The sequence below is a fragment of the Panulirus ornatus genome, chromosome 19 (assembly GCF_036320965.1).
Source record: "Panulirus ornatus isolate Po-2019 chromosome 19, ASM3632096v1, whole genome shotgun sequence".
Lineage (NCBI taxonomy): Eukaryota > Metazoa > Arthropoda > Malacostraca > Decapoda > Palinuridae > Panulirus > Panulirus ornatus.
In genome coordinates, this window is record NC_092242.1 from 64,250,799 (window position 1) to 64,268,464 (window position 17,666).

General features: G+C 50.0%; 1 protein-coding gene across 6 annotated transcripts in view; it reads right to left on the bottom strand.

Moving 5' to 3' along the window:
* The window catches only part of Cht6 (Chitinase 6), a 66,153-nt gene that overhangs the window by 11,692 nt on the left and 36,795 nt on the right, over positions 1–17,666 (bottom strand). For 2 of the 6 annotated variants that reach the window (XM_071674147.1, XM_071674145.1), the window contains exons 5-16: positions 11,004–11,128; positions 8,987–9,116; positions 8,324–8,509; positions 8,000–8,125; positions 7,519–7,706; positions 5,186–6,550; positions 3,564–3,632; positions 3,037–3,191; positions 2,258–2,380; positions 1,590–1,854; positions 1,226–1,378; positions 773–1,108 (exon numbers count right to left, since the gene is read on the bottom strand). In XM_071674147.1, coding sequence (XP_071530248.1) covers positions 773–1,108; positions 1,226–1,378; positions 1,590–1,854; positions 2,258–2,380; positions 3,037–3,191; positions 3,564–3,632; positions 5,186–6,550; positions 7,519–7,706; positions 8,000–8,125; positions 8,324–8,509; positions 8,987–9,116; positions 11,004–11,128 — 3,221 coding nt within the window. Of the gene's footprint in view, positions 1–643; positions 1,109–1,225; positions 1,379–1,589; positions 1,855–2,257; positions 2,381–3,036; positions 3,192–3,563; positions 3,633–5,185; positions 6,551–7,518; positions 7,707–7,999; positions 8,126–8,323; positions 8,510–8,986; positions 9,117–11,003; positions 11,129–17,666 lie in introns of all 6 variants that reach the window. The other 4 variants (XM_071674146.1, XM_071674142.1, XM_071674144.1 and 1 more) reach the window with 3 other exon arrangements.

A 17,666-nucleotide genomic window follows, 5' to 3' on the forward strand; every position in this document is an offset into this window, starting at 1 on the left:
CACAACACAAAATACAAAGATATCCGCAGGTAATTTCATCTGCAACACAGGGCGAAGCATGAGCGTCAACTTGTACAATATGGTAGAGAGCTGTTGACATGTCAGATAGCACATGGGTAACCCAGTAGGTAAGGTCAATGGGTAAGGTCATACCACGGCGTAGGTAAGGTCATGCCTGGTACCGAAAGCGGAGGGTTGGCATAGAGTGGTGGCAGCAGCAGCGAGACGCGCCACCGACAGCTGAACATCGAGTGTGAGAGGTTGGTGAGGGGCGCGTGGGCTTTCTGGCTCTAAGATTTAGGTCATACAGGTACAGACAGCAAGTGTGATACATCAGTTAGAAAAATTTAAGTGAATAGAAGAAAGAAAAAGAAAGGATGAATCTGCAGGTGTGTTCTGAGAAGCAGGAATGAAACGAGTTCACCATAACCAGTGCTCGAGGGAGGAACACGCACATTCCTTTGACATAAACGTGTATAACCGTGACTTGGAGATTGACGTCATTGCAAAGTATCAAGCAGTGAAGGGCTCAGCTGTTGACGCAAGCAGTGAAAGGCTCAGCTGTTGATGCAAGAGGTGAAAAAGCTCAGTTGCTGATGCAAGCAGTTGAAAAGCTCAGCTGCTGAAAACTGAGGGTTGGTACCTTGGACTGGTAGGTGCGATCTCGACTAAACCTTGTGCTGGACTAACAGTGGGTTCTGAGGCAGGGAGAGAAGGTGGGGTTGGGGAATCAGGCGTGATCCTGCCACGAGAACGGTCAATTGTCACGTACTCGAGTGTTGGCTGAGTCGGGTACAGTTCCTCGATGGGAGCCGGCGTGGCAGCACTAACTTCAGCGGCCGGGGCGACCACCCCACCGGAAGTTTGTGGACGACGTCTCTCGAGGACGACGTACTCTCGTCCTCCTCCTCCTCCTTGTGTCGGCTCGGCTTCGCGGGCCTGACCAACTTCTTCCTCCGCGGCAGGACGGGCCTGGGCCGCGGGTCTCTGGCGTCTTATAGTAGTGTACTCAGGGCGTCTTCCTCCGGTGCTGGCGGGTTCCTGTCGCCTGGAGGATGATGATGAGGAGGAGGAAGAGTCGGTCGCTGCTGCCTGGGACGTCCGACTCCTGTGCGACAATGGTTAGTTTAGAACCCCTCATGAAATGGGAGCCACAGAGACAAGCCAATAGTAACAATAATCTGTAGACAGTGCAACAGAAAACACCAGGAACGAGACGCCTCACCTGTCGCGGCTGATGCTAGTGTACTGGGGTCTTGAGCGTCCTCCTAGAGATCCTGACGAGGAGGTAGTCTCCCGGGCGGAACCTGAGGTCGAACTCGAACTCTTGGAGGAAGTCGATCCCCTCGTGAACTGGTTCCCTCCAGAGTTCTGCAGGCTGCAGGATGTTCATGACAGTGTTAGACACAGACATATCTCTCCGAAACATCACATAACGAATAACAATCTAATGTTTTCAAAGGAAAGGAAAATATACCGTATATCTGCAGCTTCCATTTGAATGTTCTAAAACGGTCTGGTAAACCGCACTTCGCTGTCTACTACTTCTGTCGTCAGATACTCTCTCCGCTACCCAAGCCACAACTTACCGTCTGCTGACAGTGTTGGGGACTTCCTCAACTGGTTCCGGCAGGTCACCGGGAGTGGAATCCTCGTAGTCATAGTAGTACTCGTCGTCGACGTAGATGTCGTCCAGGTAGGAGTAGTCGACGGGGATCTCGGTGGTGGTGGGGATGGAGCCGGAGGAGGGTTTTGGCGTGGTGGCGGAGGCTCCACCTCGACTCTTCTTCTCGGTGGAACACTTGGTCCTGGTCGGGTGGTCGCACCCATCAATGGTCTTGCTGAACACCAGGTCTGTTGGGAGACGTAAGGGGGCGTCAGCTCCCAACCTACAACGTGCATCACCTACTTAAGCGGCAGGTGAAGCCGTGCGCTACTTACCTGAGGGGCAGGTGAAGGATTGCGTCACTTACCTGAGGGGCAGGTGAGCTTACGTCACTTACCTGAGGGGCAGGTGAAGGATTACGTCTCTTACCTGAGAAGCAGGTGAAGGCTTACGTCACTTACCTGAGGGGCAGGTGAAGGATTACGCCACTTACCTGAGGGGCAGGTGAGCTTACGTCACTTACCTGAGGGGCAGGTGAAGGATTACGTCTCTTACCTGAGAAGCAGGTGAAGGCTTACGTCACTTACCTGAGGGGCAGGTGAAGGATTACGTCACTTACCTGAGGGGCAGGTGAAGGCGTACATCACTTACCTGAGGGGCAGGTGAAGGCGTGGGCTACAATGCCCAGGCCAGAAGCACCAGAGTCGAGACACCAGTAGTACTTGTGGCAGTTGTCAGGGTTGGGGTAGAAGCCCTCCCGCTTGCACGAGAAACCTGGCAACGCATGAGACATCAAGTCACACACGGTCGGGCTACCAACAACATTAAGAATCAAGAACACTGATAAAGTCCCCTCCTGCTATGTCTATTCCTTGCTATATATCTATCAGCTCGTCCATCCGTGTACCTAATGTGTGAACGTGTCTATCATCAAATCATTTGTCCATGTCTGTCTACCAATCTATCCACACATCACTGAACTGATTGGTTTATCTGTCTATCGATATCATTCTATCTAGTGATAAGTTTTCTTCTGACGTACGCACCCGAAGAGTACAAAATAGAAAAAAATGATCGATATCAGAAATTCAGAAATTTTAGCAAGGCCCAGAAAAATATGGCCGATAGATTTCTTGTTATTGCCTTCATCTTCATTCAAATTCAATTTAGAGCTACTGTACGTACACCTTTTGGATGTCTGAATACAATTATGATTTCCATGATTAAAAAAACTCTGGTACTGTCCAGGTCTCAATCATCCTAGGGTTTTTGACGCAACTCCTATCGATTCGTCACCACCTACTTATCACTGATTATGGACCACCTCGCCTATCTATCGATCTAGCCTTTTGTCTATCGTCACTCTATCACTATCTATTGGGCTTTATCATCCATCTATCGATCTCCGGGTCTGACCGTCGCCGACGTACCAGAGACCGGGCTGGGGGTTGTTGGCGGTGCTGGGGTGTTGAGGGGGTCGATGGTGGTGGTGGTTGCCTGCTTCCTCTGTCCTCGTCGTATCCCAGGGCGGCGTCTACGCAGTGTCCCTCTAGGCGTGCTCGTGGTCGCAGGCAGCCTCGCGGGCCTGCAGGAGGCGCGGCAGGAGGAGGAAGAGGAAATTTGTTATTGAGGTGTGGTGGGTGACTGGTCTTTGAGTTTTAAAGGTCCCATTCACACACACACACACACACACACACACACACACACACACACACACACACACAGCCTAAACCAGGCACATATTTATCGACCCACCCCCCAAGAGGAGGATGAACAGCTGGGATTGGCTGTGGGCTCGACTGCCTCGACCAGGAATTCGCACACGGGCGACCCGTTGCGTTCATCAGAAAGTCAGGGTATTTGATGACCTACTTAAACTATCTGTCTAAGCTATCGTATTGTGCCCGCATTGACTGTGTCCTCGTGTGTGTGTGTGTGTGTGTCCCACTCGACGTACCTGGAGGTGGTGGTGGTGAGCCTACGTCGGTTCTGGACGCGCGAGGAGAGGCTGCCGGGAGTGCGGGCGCTGAGAACATGGAGGCGAGATTAGGATGTGGGTTTTTGAGAGAGAGAGAGAGAGAGAGAGAGAGAGAGAGAGAGAGAGAGAGAGAGAGAGAGAGAGAGAGAGAGAGAGAGAGAGAGAGAGAGAGAGAGAGAGAGAGAGCAGGCGAGGCAGACATACAGGGCCGCCCCACCCCACCCTACCTCTCCCACTTTCTGTCTTTCACAAAGAAAATGGGATGTGAGGGGTCTGGTCCTCCTATACAGAAAATGGGAAATGAGGGATCTTATCCATCTATAAGGAGGAGTGGGCCTGATCCTTCCACACGGAAAATGGGATGTGGAGGGGGGGTGGACCTATTCCTCCTACACAAGGATGAGGAATGAGGAACCAATCCTTCCATATCAAACACATGATCCAATCTGACCCTTCCACACACAGTCTCGGGGAAAGTCTGAACTTCTCCAATCATTTTGAAAAAGAAAATAGTCACCCACAGAGAAAATAGGAAATATGGCCTTTTTCTGTCACCTACCTAAAGAAAACAGAGAAATTCTCATTTCTTCACACACTACAAAAATTTCAGAAACTGTAGCTCCCTTGACGGACGTGATATGAAATACTGGTGTGGACAACTATGACCTTGTAGTTAACAAACAAAACCTACTAATCAAGTATATAGGAGTTGAGGTAATAGGGGACAAGAGAAAGGATTTCTAATTCTTCTGTTCAGACACTGAATATTTCCAAAATGTATCACATCTTATCAACTTCCAGTTACTGTTTAATATCAAGTATGAGAGGTTAGTCATTTTATGATGGCATGTACGAGAAACGCCACCAACTTCTGCTGTGCTTTATCAATTGATTATGGGCAAGGCAGAATTTATATATTATATAAATCGGATGACGATCTTTATTTGGGCCTCGTCATCCTTGTTATTGACATGCTGGACCAGATTATATGAACCTGAAATACGGGAACTGTCATGAACCATGCATGAGGTGGCAACATGCACTGAGGGGCGGTCATACAAATGCGTATTTGCTCCGGCCGTCGGGAACGTGATGAGTGATCCATGCAAGCTCTCCTGCAAGGCAAGATATTAATGGATGAGATGGTTCTGCAAGAGGAGCGAGCGCCCTCTGCTTAACTAGGCTCTCTGCACGGATGGGTTGTGGGTAAGGTTGCCTGTGGGGGGTACTACTGTGGGTAGGGGGTGGTGATGTTTGGTGGGGGTGGGTGAGGGGTTGGTAGAGGGCGTTGGCGGGCGGACGAAGGCTTCAAGAACATGAGTCCCATGAATGAAGTGGATATGGCCGATCGTCCCTTGTTCTGGGAACCTCTCACGCGCTCTGAAGGCTCTAAGCTTAATGTCCAGCAGAAGCAGTTCAAGCAAAGACGGAGAGCACAAACATAAACAAGCACAAACACACACAAACAAAACACACATGAAAGGGGTTAATCTGTTTAACAAAGCTGGCAAAGCGGCGTTGTTGTGGGAGACGTGACTCTCCTGGTGCAGTTAGGACCGGTTAGCGTGGCTCCAGCACCGGCGAGGCTGTCCTGAGGGTACCTGGGTCTTATACGAGGGGGTCGGCTGGCTTGGACCCGGGACGTGCCGAAGCTTGTGCCGCCACGGGTTTGGGTCCCGGACGACTGGGAAGTCGTGCCGAAGTCTTGCCTCCTCGTGTCTTGGGTTCTGTCTTGGGCCCTGGTACGGAAACGTTCTTGGGATCTGTCTCGTGCTCTGGTGCTGAGGGATGCCTGGGATCTGTCTTGGGCGCTAGTGCTGAGGGATTCTTGGGTTCTGGAGCTGAGGGATGTCTGGGATCTGTCTTGGGCCGTGGTGCTAAAGGAGTCTTGGGTTCTGTCTTGACTCCTGGTACGGAAACGTTCTTGGGATCTGTCTCGTGCTCTGGAGCTGAGGGATGCCTGGGATCTGTCTTGGGCCCTAGTGCTGAGGGATTCTTGGGATCTGTCTCGAGTTCTGGAGCTGAGAGATGCCTGGGATCTGTCTTGGGACCTGGTGCGAAAACGTTCTTGGGATCTGTCTTGAGTTCTGGAGCTGAGAGATGCCTGGGATCTGTCTTGGGCCCTAGTGCTGAAGGACTCTTGGGATCTGTCTTGAGTCCTAGTGGTGAACGGTTCTCGGACTCTGCTGGAGGCCTGGGATCTGTCTTGGGACCTGGTGCGGAAACGTTCTTGGGATCTGTCTTGAGTTCTGGAGCTGAGAGATGCCTGGGATCTGTCTTGGGCCCTAGTGCTGAAGGACTCTTGGGTTCTGTCTTGAGTCCTATCGTTGAACGGTTCTCGGACTCTGCTGGGGGCTCTGGTACGGAAGGGTTCTTGAACTCTGGCGTCGGGGGTCTGAGTGATGAAGGGGTCTTCGGCTCTGTCGGGGGCTCTGGTGAGGAAGGGGTCTTGGAATCTGTCAGGGGTCTGAGTGAGGAAGGGGTCTTGGAACCTGTCGGGGGCCTGAGTAAGGTAGGGGTCTTGGAACCTGTCTGGGGCCTGAGTAAGGTAGGGGTCTTGGAACCTGTCTGGGGCCTGAGTGAGGAAGGGGTCCTCGGCTCTATCTGGGGCTCTGGTGCGGAAGGGTTCCTGGAACCTGTCGGGGTCCCGAGTGCTGAAGGTGTCCTGCTCTCTATCGGGAGCTCTGGTGCGGAAGGGTTCTTGGAATCTGTCGGGAGTTCGAGTGCTGAAGTTGTCCTGGACTCGAGGACGAGCGTCATCTTGGGACCTCGAACGCAAAGTGTTCCGGATTCTACCGCGGAAACTATCTCTATTTCTTGTTCGAGTTGTGCTCTGACCTCTTGTTTGGAAAGTGTCTTGTGTTTCGGTGCGGAACCGGTCTTGCGTCTTGAACCTGGTGTCCGTCGAACCTCTGGATCTGGTGTCATCAACGGCCTGACTGGCCACTGAGACTGAAGTGCGTCTTCTGCAATTTGTCGTGTGATAGTTTTTGGCAAGTGGAAAGTGTTGTGTGTATTTTGGGTGGGGGACAAAGTTTCCCCAGTGTGGCCATGGTCCACAGATACACCAGAATTCTGAGACAACTCGACCACCACACATTAGAGGAATCAAACTCCATCCTTAGATACAGATCTAGATCATCGTATACCGTCAGATATTCAAGCCAATTTTATTTATTCATTCAGCCAAGTTCTCTCAGAATTCTAGCCAGTGTAGCATTACTAATCATCTACAGATTCTTGTGCCTGGAAAAGTTAAGGCTAATGTCTAGTCCCAGTGAAATTAAGGCTATTAATGTGAATCCTGATTGATCTATATTGCAGACGTCCACAACAGAAGCCATAACTAACAGTGTAACAGTGTTGTGAAAGCAAGAAAAAACACACGAACGAAAGTAGGTTAAACTAAAGACTACAACTGTGGCACTAAAACCTCTCTAATACTGTAGTGATTATGATACACCAAACCTTATTAGCAATGTTACCATATCTAAATTATGGGTATATGTATATATATGTGTGTATACCATTGGAAGACAGTGTTAAACCTTAAATTATACCTTAAGACTAGGAAACCAAAAGCTTTTTTTTTTTTTTTTTTTGGCATATTGCACAGAAACATCACTAATTCCAACAACAACAGGACAGGGACAGACGACATCACACATTTACCAGAGAGAGAGGAACACAGCCATTTCCCAGTCCACACACATGGCCACATGGAGACACGATAATTCCTTCGTCTATGTAAGCTAGAAAAAAAAAATGGACTCTGTCCATAGGTAAGCACATACCATCTCAGATCAACGCGTGACCTTGCTTGTGTAAGGTCATCAACTAAAGGCAGAGAATACCAGTGGTGGATGAACCAGGAAACCACAAACAATCTGGTCTGAATGCTTTCCGATTCTTCCCTCGGACCGCCTCTACTTACCCCCCAGTCGCGCTCTGGAGCGCCCTCGCCTCGTTGAGGGAGACGTCTATGTCCTCGTCGCTGAAGAGGGCCTTTTTGCCAGCCTCCACAAGCGGGTACTGCTCCCCGTTACAGATGCCTCGGAAGTCGTCGTTGTCCAGACTCCAGTACATGATGCCTCCCAGGCCTTGTTCCCGCACGTACTCCGCCTGACACCGTAGAGGGACTGAGTTAGTGACGGTGGACGAGGAGTGCCTACCCTATCTATCTACGGGCTCGTCAACAATAATGATATGCGCTAACGCGTAGCGCCCGCCGCAGAGATAAAGAGATAGAGATGGTTGATAATAATTCTAGCATACTTGATGAGATAACTTAAACTGATGAGTACCATCTCTTGATCATTAGCGATACTTAAACTGTCGAACTTTTTTTTTCCTAGCCTATTCTTCCATCACTGTTTCCCCAGTGTAAGTTCATCCGTCCATCCCTGGCGTCTCACCTTCCTGGCGACGATCTTCTCATCGTCGTAACCGACCCACTGGTCTTCGTTGTAGGCGTAGGGTCCGATACGTCGCGGGTAAGGTTTCCTGACATCCCAACCGTAAGAGGCGATGTTTTCACAAACCTGTTCATCAAAAGGAGTCTTATAACTCACTATATCATTCAAGAAAATAACTTCCCTTCTACATTACTGTTGCTATTCCTTCGTTAATAACTTTAAGTATACCAACATTTAACTCAATACAGCACAAAGATATGAAATATCGTGACGAGACGAGACGAGACGCTGACATATACTATAGTGACCCCTTCTTAAACCCACCTCGTAGAAGGCCATAAAACCGTTTTCTCTGGTGTACTTTCCCTGCTCACCAGGCCCGTCGGCGGAGGCACCGAAATCGGTGAAGTTTCCGTCAATAAGCGTGTACGACCGACCATAAGTAGGGATGCCGATCACCAGCTTGTGCTTGTCTGCGCCCAGGGAAATGTAGTACTTCACCGTCCAGTCCTGTGGGACAATATAATGCGCAATTATCTTTCTCTTCTGTGAGCAAGTCGTGTGAGAGCTTCCCATTCTTTCCTGTTATCCATTTAAGAATTATTTTGAATACAATTCCCACTAGAAATGTTGAAGTTCATGTATTTCAGTGTGAGGTCAGAGCTTCTATCAAGTACCTGCCTCGTACACAACAGGTCAGGACCAGGGGCCAAGACCTAGTACTCACCTGGTACTCATGACATGGAGAACTGGCGTATCCAAAAGACTTGTTACTCATCTCCTTGCGACCTGGATATACTTGACGTACTCACCTGAACCAGGTACTCATATCCTCGCGACCTGGGAGAACCTGAGTATACCCACCAAGACCTAGTAAACAACTCATCACATTCATTCGCTGAGACGTATCATTTACTCATCACCAAAGTTCACTCACCGAGGAGACGTGGGTGCTCATCACGTCCTCATGACCCAGGAGTTACTCACCACGTTGAGCTGTGAGTTCCAGGCGTACTCGGAGGTGCCTGGGGCGGCCATGAGGGCTGCGTGGTGGTTCACCGTGGGTTCGTAGGCGCTGTGGTAGTCGTAGTTGAGGATGTTGAAGAAGTCCAGGTCACTGTGTGGTGGAGAGAGAGAAGAGGAGGGAGGGGATCAGTATGGTGGAGGGAGGGAAGGAGGGGATGAGTATGGTGGAGAGGGAGGGAAAGTGAATGCATATATTGGGGAGAGGGGATGCGTATGGTGGAGAGAGAGAGAGAGAGAGAGAGAGAGAGAGAGAGAGAGGGAATGAGAGAGAGAGAGAGAGAGAGAGAGAGAGAGAGAGAGAGAGAGAGAGAGAGAGAGGCGGGGAAAGCAAGCGCTGTGATCATGACTGCGTGTCGGACGACCATAACAGATGGCCAGCCTCCTCTGTCGCACCTGCCTCCCACGAGCGTGTTCTTCACCTCCTAACTTAACCTCCTCCGCGAAGTCGACCTCCTCCTCCTCCTCCTCCTCCTCCACTGGTCAGGGTCGTGGTGCCTCCACGTGGCACACAGGTTACGAACATTAGGGGCTGGGGTATTGTAGATGATGCATGGTCCTCATCAGGGGATAGAAGGGGACAGACACAGATAGACAGATTACAACAAGCTCGAGTCGAAAATATTCCGTTCCCGCGGGAGATTCTCGTGTGGTCCTTCCGCGTTTGATGCGCGGAGTCGACAATGAATACTGTAGATAGAGGGATGGATAGATGGGTGGATGAATAGGCTATGTGAGGAGGAGGAGGAGGAAGAGGAGGGGGAGAGGAGGATGCTTCTGGCGCGAGCTGGGCCGTCCAGTTGAAAGCGGTTCAGCTGAGGCACTGAGCCTGGGGCGGGCGGGTGGGTTCCGGCTGCATAAGTATGTCAGTGGATTTCCTCGTCTCAAGACTCTTTCTTGTGAAATTCTAACCTTCGCCGCCCGCCCGCCCGCCTGCCTCCAACACCCTCGAGGTAAATGAAACTATGATCAATTCTTTCTCTCGTGGATAATCGTCCTCATTACATCTCAAATTCTTCACCCCCATGGCTGAGAAATCTCGTTTTAAACAATGATATTCACGTCGAATTTCTCTCGCTGTCGGAGGCTGTCTGGGTTGCGACAGTCGGTCCAAGTGGACTACGTCACGTCCCCCACCCCCCACCCCCAACACCGGTGAACCGTACTGGGCCGGACGACGTAACACCGTGTCGCTATCGGACCAGTTGACGTGGGACGGAAGGCAGAGCAGCGAGTGATGTCAAGCCGACCACCGGGTGGATGGGATGATGACTGATCGACAACACGGTGGGAACTCCTCTACTGAACCAAACCAGTTTCGATTCCTTACACCGCGTGAGGCACAGGAGTTTGTGTGTATGAGCTGTAGAGGTAGGCTGTTGTAGCCAGCCTGTCGCGGGCTCTTGCGAGGCAACAGACCATGTAAAATGTCACATCCCTGACCGTCAGAATATGCAAGATGGACCACTGGTGCTCGAGACGCGTGTGGTTCTTCCGCGTTGGACAGTAAGAGGGACGGGGAATCTCCCTCTGCAGTGTGCTGAGGGAAGTGTCTAATGTTTTGCAGTGAGAGCTGAGATCTGAATGAGCTTAAAGTGGTGACATCATGGTGACTGGAGATGGAAAAGACTGTGCTATTTGGCGAGAATACCTAGTGAGGGAGGGTGCAGTACCTGGTGAGGGAGGGTACAGTACCTGGTGAGGGAGGGTGCCGTACCTGGTGAGGGAGGGTGCCGTACCTGGTGAGGGAGGGTACAATACCTGGTGAGGGAGGGTACAGTACCTGGTGAGGGAGGGTACAATACCTGGTGAGGGAGGGTGCCGTACCTGGTGAGGGAGGGTGCCATACCTGGTGAGGGAGGGTACAGTACCTGGTGAGGGAGGGTGCCGTACCTGGTGAGGGAGGGTACAGTACCTGGTGAGGGAGGGTACAGTACCTGGTGAGGGAGGGTACAGTACCTGGTGAGGGAGGGTGCCGTACCTGGTGAGGGAGGGGATGTCGTAGCCCTTGTCAATGTAGTTCTGTCCGGCTGGGACGGCCATGGTCAGCAGCAGAGGACCCTGCTTCACCTTGCTGCCTTCATCGTCAAACGCCTCTCGCAGTTCCTGCAGACAGATGGTAACGAGTTACAACCACTCTCAGGGCACAGCTAACACAGCGTTACACACACACTAAGAATTAACAAACAGTAACGCGTTACAAGGGCTAGGAGAGTAGAATACTCCAACATGTTACACATATACTAGGATAACAACAATAAAGAGACAGATCTTAGTCTACATGTTACAGAGCGTCACATTAACTGAGAACAACGATCAAATGTGGTATACACTGTGACAAGCGTTACTACAAAGATACGTCACTTGGCTTTGGGAGTACAGCGGTCAAGTGTTATTCTACTACTGCCGAAAATTACGAAAATTCTTCAGTAATTATCTACTTTCGCTTCCTACTATTTCCGTTTTCGGTCGCACGTTCTTTAGTGGCGACCCTCTGTTACTCCAGCCAAACTCCCGGCGTCCATTACGTCACTTGCATACGTCACCAACATCCAAGACGTCATCAGACTAAACACACGCTTCGTCCCTCAACCAAACTCACTCACTCGAGTGCATTTCTTGAACTTCGAGGAGAGTGTTTTAAGGTTTACACTTTTTCTGTGTTTTTTTTCAGGTTCGATTTAGCCCACACTCTGCCAAGGTTAAGTTCCCGAAAGACTTCGGGATTTCCCATAACAATGCTAGGCTTGTCCGAATCACTCTATGTTTTCGACACGGCGAAACAGCACCCACTCACAAAGGTCCCTAGTTCACAGACATTACCAGTGTATAGATAATCCTGCGAGATCTTAACAGACTTACGATGGGCTTTTCAATCTTCTAAGTGGAAGGGGACCTTTTGTTGCACTGGGGACTCTGGCCTGCGTCTCGTGTGGTCTGTCACACACACACAGACACGCAGGCCCGACGTGCTGTTCCCACTGGCTTAGAAAAAAAAAAATCTACTGGACGTGAAGACTTAAATTCTTTCTTAGATCGCTACTGTGACGCCGGAGTGAATGTCGGGATTGTCTGCCCAGCCAACACCTCCAGTGTCGCTCTGACGGCAGTACAAGCGTCGCCTGAGGGTGGGTCTGAGGGACATGGGCATGGCAGGCGGACAGGAGGAGGTGAGGAAGTATACCACTCCAACAGGAGAGTGTTGTGGCAAACTGAGCCAGGAGGATGTAAATTCGAATTCCTACATGATGGAAATTAGAGTGAAGAGCCGAAGACCCATGGACGTAAACCTCCCTCTCTCCCTCCCTAAACACACACACACACACACACACACAAGACCTCGAGTCGCTCATCAACTTTTTCTATCCATGAGCCTCTGGTCCCAGTTGACCTACAGGGCTCCCAGGTACAGCAGCCAGGCATCATAATCACCTGCACTGCTCCGGTATCGCCCCCTGGGCCGCTGACGTCCACACAGCGAGGGAGACAGAGAGATACGTTAAAAAAAAAACCCTCCTCAACTGTTCGTTGTTAACAACGGTACTGACCACCGCTGGAGGGAAAAGTCATGTGTTGGACTATAATATCACCTGACGGTATTACGGTTTCTTACGTACAGTCTGAGGGAGGGAGGGAGGGTATGTGTTGTTACTGTAACTCTGTCCTACATTTGGACGGGTCCGGCCAGATGTAACCAGGTGGAGGAGAGGTGTGAGTATATACGTTACGACAGCAGTAGGATACGACTGTCACTACGTAGAGGGGACAATGTGTGAGCCTTTGACTGTATAACCCTCCTGTGTCACGCTGGACAACTTGAGGTTACTCAGGGAGGTGGAGAAGAGCGAGGAACCAGGGGACCCAATATGTATATACCATAGCCTGAGCCACGTACCCCATTTCATCGACCAACCCCTGGGGATGGATGAACAGCTGGGTTGACTGTGGATCGACTGTCGTAACCAGGATTCGAACCTATGCGGCCCATGAATGCGTCACGGTCAGGAACGCTAACCGTTACACTTTTTCACGTAAGATTTGATCACTGTTATACACAAGGTTGTGGACTGAACACAAGAGCTAGGCTCGGTACGTAACCTTCACTGTACATGAAGCTACTGTAACCTTCACTGTACATGAAGCTACTGTAACCTTCACTGTACGTGAAGCCACTGTAACCTTCACTGTGCGTGAAGCCACTGTAACCTTCACTGTACGTGAAGCCACCGTAACCTTCACTGTACGTGAAGCCACTGTAACCTTCACTGTACGTAAAGCCACTGTAACCTTCACTGTACGTGAAGCCACTGTAACCTTCTTCCTAGTATGTATTTAACCAAGTTGTCAACAGGTTTTGTGAACATGTAGTTACAGGTCCTGGTGAGGGACGACCTCCCAGCCTCTGACTGGCGAGAGGTCCTCACTTCCATACCCACACAACAACACTGGACTGATCCAATGGATTGATCTCCTGTTCCTCTAGTAACGCTGACAAAAACATACAAAAAGCAACAAGAGAAACAAACACACAAGACATGGAAGCACCCTATATTATCTTAATTTTACTGGCAATTATAGCAGGGGAAATACATAACATTAAACATCAATACATCAAAAAATATATAAACAAAGCCACAAAAGACGGATAATTCTATCTCGTAACCTTCGTTTCTGTCGATGAAAAGCTTAAAAGAACGGCTCATAAACAAAACCACAAAATAGGGATATTTCTATCTCGTAACCTTCGTTTCTGTCGATGAAAAGCTTAAAAGAACGGCTCATAAACAAAACCACAAAATAGGGATATTTCTATCTCGTAACCTTCGTTTCTGGGGATTAAAAGCCTAAAAGACCGGCTCTCGTCGTCCACCTGGATGGCCCATGATTATAAGAACGAGTGACAGGGACGACCATTGCCTCAGTTGCCATATGATCTCAAGACGACTGATTATGATACGTATCAACACCACTGGTGTTACGTCGGCCTGACGAACGGGGCCATGGAGACCACACTACCCCACTACTTGCTGGAGATGACGAGGGCGGCCCCCATCCCCCCCCCACCTCAACACTACGTAACCACCACTTGCACGACTCCCACTGGACAAGTAACATGTATATTCTTCTTTTTTTCAAGGTGGTAAAAAAGGCAGGAGTGGTGTAGGTAGAGTTGATGGTAGAGAGCGGAGGGAAGGTCTGCTGCTGAAGAGTCATGAGGGACACAGTAGAAAGTTAATGATGTCTCGGAGGTACAGAACACACACACACACACACACACACACACACACACACACATATACGCCAGTTGATGACGTCAGGAAAAATATGCATACACGCCAGTCGACTGATGTCAGAGGTGCTGACGTGTGGGGAAGGGGGAAGAGGGAGGGGGAACACACACACACACACACACACACACACACACACATGCATGCACACACACACACACACACACACACACACGCATGCACACACAGACCGTGAGGAGGTCTCAACAACCATTCCCTGGCAGAGAAATTCGTGTCCGGTACCAGAAACGCCTCTCTTACACTACGTCCCCCTCTCCACTGGAGCAATTAGTACACTGGTGGTTATACCTGTAATTAAGTAATAATCATTTAGTGGCTCTAATGGGTATGGGAGGCCGCGATGATCACTGCTGTTGCATGAAACTGATTCTTGGTTCTTGGTCTCGTAGACATTAAATAGAAAATGGGACCACGATTTTTAAGATGCTTAAACAGTTACTTTCTTTATGCTTTAAAACCTTAAAACTTCGCCATGGATTACTTTAAAAGTATCCCAGGGCTCGCCATGTCTGCTGAGGAGTATTCCAAAAGCATTTCTCTTCATGGCCTTTCCAAATGTATCTTACTTTTAAAACTCCTTTACCATCAACCTGGGAGTCTAACTACGAGTACTTTCGTGACACGCTTTCGCAGACGTAACTCCTTCAAGATTTCCCAAGGTCCCTATTAGCAGTTCTTGCCTGTAGAGCCAGGCGCTGAGCTCTCTCTCTCTCTCTCTCTCTCTCTCTCTCTCTCTCTCTCTCTCTGGCTCGTGCACTGATCGTACCAACAACACTACATTTACGTACGACCATCTACACAAGAATTATATTCATACATCCAGCGGAAACGAGTTACTTGATCATCTTCTCTATGTAAAGGATGTGTATACAGAGAAACGTAGACACAGAAGCAGACACAAACGAAGGTAGCAGGGAAACAGATCTGAAAGGGCAAGCATACAAACAAATGCTTAACAGAACCACACACAAGCAAATGGAAAAATGCATCTTCAACAGACACAAACAAACACTCATTAGAAAACAGTCATTAAAAGACACTCGGAAAAATGCAAGTGTAACCAAGCACTCAGGCAAACTCAGAGGCACTCAGGCAAACACAGAGGCACTTAGGCAAATACAGAGGCACGCAGGCAAACACAGAGGCACTCAGGCAAACTCGGAGGCACTCAGGCAAACACAGAGGCACTCAGGCAAACACAGAGGCACTTAGGCAAATACAGAGGCACGCAGGCAAACACAGAGGCACTCAGGCAAACTCGGAGGCACTCAGGCAAACACAGAGGCACTCAGGCAAACACAGAGGCACTTAGGCAAATACAGAGGCACGCAGGCAAACACAGAGGCACTCAGGCAAACTCAGAGGCACTCAGGCAAATACAGAGGCACTCAGGCAAATACAGAGGCACTTAGGCAAATACAGAGGCACGCAGGCAAACACAGAGGCACTCAGGCAAACACAGAGGCACTCAGGCAAGCACAGAGGCACTCAGGCAAACACAGAGGCACTCAGGGAGGAAGCCATACAGAAACAATCATAATAAAATAGGACAGACAAAACGATAATCACACAAACACACAATCAGAAAAGCACTTACACAAACAAGAGACCTCGCCCGACAGATCCATCAGGGAAGCCACAGACATCCAGAGAAACACTCAGACATACAGACATCCCGTGAGACCGACAGATTCTCACAGACACAAAAAGTAATTTCGGCAGATAATGATGACGATCATGAGACCATTAACGGAGAAAGCTAGTAAGGGAACAGCAATAGACTTGACGCAGCATTCCAGTGTCATTTAGATTTGATCCGTATTTGGCAGAAGGAAAATTACACACACACACACACACACACACACACACACACACTTCTCATACTGGGTGGAGTTACCAAGCGACCTGAAAGAGCCCTCACCGCCCTCAGGTCCGCCTGCAGGGGGTCACAGCCCTGCCTGAGTGGGTGGACTTGCCAACAGCTCCCCAGCCACAGAATACAAGGGCCCCTCCACCACCAACACTAGGGCCCTACCAACCCTAGATCGACCTCCTGAGTGTCTGACAGCAACGAATATCAATTCACGCCATCAATATTCCTACATCGTTTACCTGCGAGTGAATATTTGTAGTTGAAGCTTTTCGATATTCCTCTAGTATGAATATATCCCTCTGAGCACCGGTTTATATACTCCTCAATACTAGATTCTGTCTCAGAATCTTCCTCTCTCAATACTGACATAATTGTGGTAAAACATATTACCCTTTGGCTGTATTACGGAACTACAGTATTGATCTTCGTTCTCAAGTGGCTACACCAGTTCCTTAGCAGTGGTATTTACTCAACCACCAGTGGCGGCGGTGGGCTGGGAGGCGGCCAGTAAGAGTTCCACTCACTCAATCACTGGTGGACACGGTGAAAGTAGCCGTGTGTGTGTGTGTGTGTGTGTTGGCCACACGTTACCTGTTGTTTCTTGGGCCAGCCCCAGACGCGGCCTGTAAATTCTCACGTGTCTCTGTTGCTGCTTGAATTCCTTTGTATTTTGTATGGGCTCTTGAGCACGAGGGCCGCACGAGCCTTCAGCACGAGGGCCGCACGAGCCTTCAGCACGACGGGACGACCCTCGAGCACCGCGGTACGACCTTCGAGCAGGAGAATAAGACCCTTGAGTACCATGGTACGAAATCAAAATATTGTCGTTCGATCCTTCGAGGGAAACGAATCTGTTTCGATTCACTGCTCGAACTTATGTGTCGCGTCTCGTGGTTTACACCGGTCGCTAGCGGGCTTCGAACGTGAGTGAGTTCGTCGGAGTGGGTTTGAAGTTTGAGGTATGGAGGAGCCTCACGGGTCGCCAGAGACGAGTGAGAGAGGTGAACCGACGGGAAGACTGGGTAATGGTGAGGGGACGTGGTGTTAGACCGGTGAGGGGACGTGGTGTTAGACCCTCGTGTTGGATCTTGGTGGATGCGATTCAGGAACCCGCTGGGCGATGGTAACTGTGCTGAATGAATCCTTTAACGCTAGCACGACGTTACGACCCCAGAACATGTCGGTGCTACCTTAGAACACGTCGGTACGACCCTAGAACACGTCGGTGCCACCTTAGAACACGTCGGTACGACCCTAGAACACGTCGGTGCCACCTTAGAACACGTCGGTACGACCCTAGAACACGTCGATGCGACCTTAGAACACGTCGGTGCGACCCTGGAACACGTCGGTACGACCCTAGAACACGTCGGTGCAACCCTGGAACACGTCGGTACGACACTAGAACACGACGGTACGACCCTAGAACACGTCATTACGACCCTAAAACACGACGGTACGA